Source organism: Carlito syrichta, unplaced genomic scaffold (assembly GCF_000164805.1).
Source record: "Carlito syrichta isolate Samal-C Ts95f unplaced genomic scaffold, Tarsius_syrichta-2.0.1 Scaffold311474, whole genome shotgun sequence".
NCBI lineage: Eukaryota > Metazoa > Chordata > Mammalia > Primates > Tarsiidae > Carlito > Carlito syrichta.
In genome coordinates this window covers 202,698-206,106 of record NW_007255570.1, presented here as the reverse complement: position 1 = coordinate 206,106, position 3,409 = coordinate 202,698, and the positions used below count along the sequence as shown (strand labels likewise).

General features: G+C 47.3%; 1 protein-coding gene across 2 annotated transcripts in view; it reads right to left on the bottom strand.

Moving 5' to 3' along the window:
* Positions 1 to 659, bottom strand: part of CDC5L (cell division cycle 5 like) — a 64,250-nt gene extending 63,591 nt beyond the window's left edge. Inside the window, exon 1 of one of the 2 annotated variants that reach the window (XM_008068692.2) lies at positions 306 to 659. In XM_008068692.2, coding sequence (XP_008066883.1) covers positions 306 to 350 — 45 coding nt within the window. In that variant the 5' untranslated portion in view covers positions 351 to 659. The remainder of the gene's footprint in view (positions 1 to 305) is intronic. The other variant, XM_021717887.1, reaches the window with a different exon arrangement.
* Between the last annotated feature and the right edge of the window lie 2,750 nt (positions 660 to 3,409).

The following is a 3,409-nucleotide window of genomic DNA, read 5'->3' as shown; positions in this document are numbered from 1 at the left end:
CCCCCCCCCCCCCCCCCGCGACACAGAATTCCTCCGGGCGTAGGGGGCGCGTCAAGTCAACAAATGTTCACAGGGGCCTAACAAGTGCCAGTGAGCTCGGCGCTAATGGAGCCACCAGGTGGTTAAACCACGGTCCTGGCCCTGCAGGCACTCACACACCACGGGGCCGCGCGCAGGACTAGCCCCCTGGCTTGCCCCCGCGACCCGCCGGGCCGCTCGCCTCCCCGACCTCCGCGCGCGTGCGCACGAGCTGCCGGACGGGGCGGGGGACGGAGAGCGGCGGACGGCGGGAAAAGGAGACTCACCTCCGTATTCCTCCACACGCCCCCCTTGATCATAATTCGGGGCATCCTGACGGCGGGGGGGTCTCGGCAAGTAGCCGAGAGGAGCTTCGGAGAAGTAGTAACGGCGCCTAAGCCCCGGGACCTAAAGCCGCCACTTCCTCCAAGCGCGACCTTCTGCTTTGAAGAGATCTGCGCAGGCGCGAGGGGGGAGGGGTGGGAGCAGAACAGCAAGTCTCGCGAGATCTCGGATGGCTTTAAGGCTAGAAATGCCTCGTTTAAGCGCTGCCGTAGGCCGACTGACAGAAAGGCATCAGATCAACTCTGGGCAAATTGCCCTACGGCGCGCGCACGTCCGAGGGGACATCCACGGCTCTCGCGAGACACCGTCGGGAGCGCTTAGCTAGGAACTCAGTGGTGGGATTGGGCGTGACGTCACCTAGTGGCAGGGGGTGGGAATGTCACGCGTATAGGATTTCTGCCTAGTTGCTCCGATGAGAGCTTTGTAAATTTATGAATTTCGCGCTTTATCAAACATTTTACTAACAGGAATTATTCACAGAATACTCAGGAAAAGGCAACAGTTTATTAAAGGCTCAGTTTCCTAACCTGTAAAATGGAGATCATAATACCAATCTTATGGGATTATCCTAAAGAATAAGTGAGATTATAAAACCCAGCCCAGTATCTGATGTAAAATAACTGCTCCCAAAAGGCAAGTGTTATTGCAAAGAGAGTGACACCAACTTCACCTACCCCCAGATGATCACTACTTGTCCCCAGAAACCCGCAGAAATGTCACGCCAGAGGTTTTCATTAGTCGCTCTTCTGTGTGTATCAATAATGAGTTCCCATTGATAGGTACTCGGGTTGAGTTGAAATATTGGCGGGGGTGGGGGTACACACAACATCAATAAGGGTACCTGATCTCAAACCAGGCAAAGTGGGGACCAAAGGGAGGCCCAAACTTTACCTGTACAATACACACTTGTATACCTAATCCTGAATTGTGCCCCACAACTTTAAAATTAAATTTTTTTTTTAAAAGAAATCTTGACTCTCCCATCAACTTGGGTAATAACCTTACTGAATCTCAGTGTACTCCTCTGAGAAGTGGCACTAACATTATCTACTTCCTAAATGTGTAGGTCAAATTAATGGAAACGTAATTAAAACCCAACGGGATTGTCAAACTCTCCACCATCCCACCTCCCATTTGCTTGCCTGTCTCCTTCTTCACTTCAGAACATCTCTTTGGCCCCAGCCCTGGAAGGTATCAAAATATTTAGTGCATCAGGAAACGCCCTTACATTTATGTAGTGCCTTCCTCTTCATATTTCTTTTCTCCATTTACCTCTTCTGGAAGAGCTAAAGAATTTTATAATTCTATTTTTGTTAATTTTTTTACTTTGAAATGAGAAATTGTATCAATAAAACCATCCCTTTCTGTTGAGATGAAAGCAGTGCAGGATTATAAAGAGCATACAGACTTAGCCATTTAAGATCTCGATTCACTTCTATGTCTGCTGTCAACCGGCTATGTGACTGGTGACAAGTCACTTTCTGTCTCTAGACCTCGGTTTGTAATGTTTCTCCCTAGGAATTGTGACCTTACCTCCTTCCCACACTACCCCCAATACCCACTCACACACACACACACACACACACACACACACACACACACACACACACCATTTGATTGACCTGACCAAAACTGAACCAATTAAGTCTCCTCCCCAGAAACTGTAATACATAAAAGAGGTCAGACTCTGCTGGCTGAATCTCTAAAATGTGACACCCAGGAGCTACCTACCACCACATTTTAGACTACGTGGAGTAAGAAGGGAAGAGGGTAGGTCACAGATGCATTAAGAGAAGCAGAAAGAAAAGTGTGGAAAGACAAATGTAGGTCCTGGCCATTTCAGAATCCCTGGATCCAACACGTGCTTAAGTCCCAGCTGCAGCCCTAGTCTTGCGTTCTGATGGTTACGTCTCTTTTGGGGTTAGCTAGTTGGAGTTGGGCTTCTATTATTTGTAAGCAAGAGTGCTAATAAAATCAGAGTTGGCAAGTATTTTCTCAGAGCCTGTTTAGATCTAACATTCCAAGAGTTCCTGATGATGGCTTCTCCTTCCCACCCAGAGCCACCTTTACATCATATGCCTCTATTGTGCCAACTAAAAAAAGGTGCCCCACCTTCCTCAAGTCACTTTATGCCACTTGCAGAAAAATTGTCACAAAATACTGATGTTCTGAGAACAGGACACTCTACTGCAAGAAGATTAGATCTGCTATGTCTGTGATAAGAATTGCATCCCCTAAGGGCATGCATTGTACAAACCAGCGCCTCCCGACAGAGCAACCCTATCATTTGTCCCTCAAGCCAACCTTGAACATGCAAACTATATGTCCTCTTTCAGGATTCAGAAAATGCAACATCATGCAAAATCCAGGATGTCTGAAACCAGAGTACCCTAGCCACAAACACACTGCCCTCCAAGATGGCCTACCATATCCCTGCAGCCTCACCAACCAGGTGTCGGACCCCTATGAAGAGAGCCCAGGGATGGCCAAAAATCTCTCACGAGACAGCCATAAGGAGCAGTCACCATCAGGAAACTAGATTGTATAGTCCCTGGGAATTTTTTGCAAAGTGAGTGGCCACCTCTCAAAAACCTTCTCACCCACCCAAGGCATTTTTTCCCAAACATGTTTCCCAGACTACCAGGTTCATGGGATTATCCATAAAATAAGAAATAAACATGTTTTTCATGATTACTTGAATTCGATAAAAGCAGCATACCCTGACCTTCCCTTCTGCAGAGCCACCAAAATTAAAGTTTGTAAGAAGCTATGAAGAAATCTGTTTCTCTCTACTGAAACAATGTGGTTGAATTGTGTCCCCCAAAATAGATGTGTTCAAGACCTACCCCCTCGTACCTGTAGATGTGACCTTATTTGGAAATAGAGTCTTTGCAGATATAATCACGTTAAAATGAGGTCACACTGGAATAGGGTTGTCCTTAAATCCAATGACTGGTGTTCTTTAAAAAAAGAGAAAGAGGCCGGGCTCGGTGGCTCAGCCTGTAATCCTAGCACTTTGGGAGGCCGAGGTAAGTGGATTGCCTGA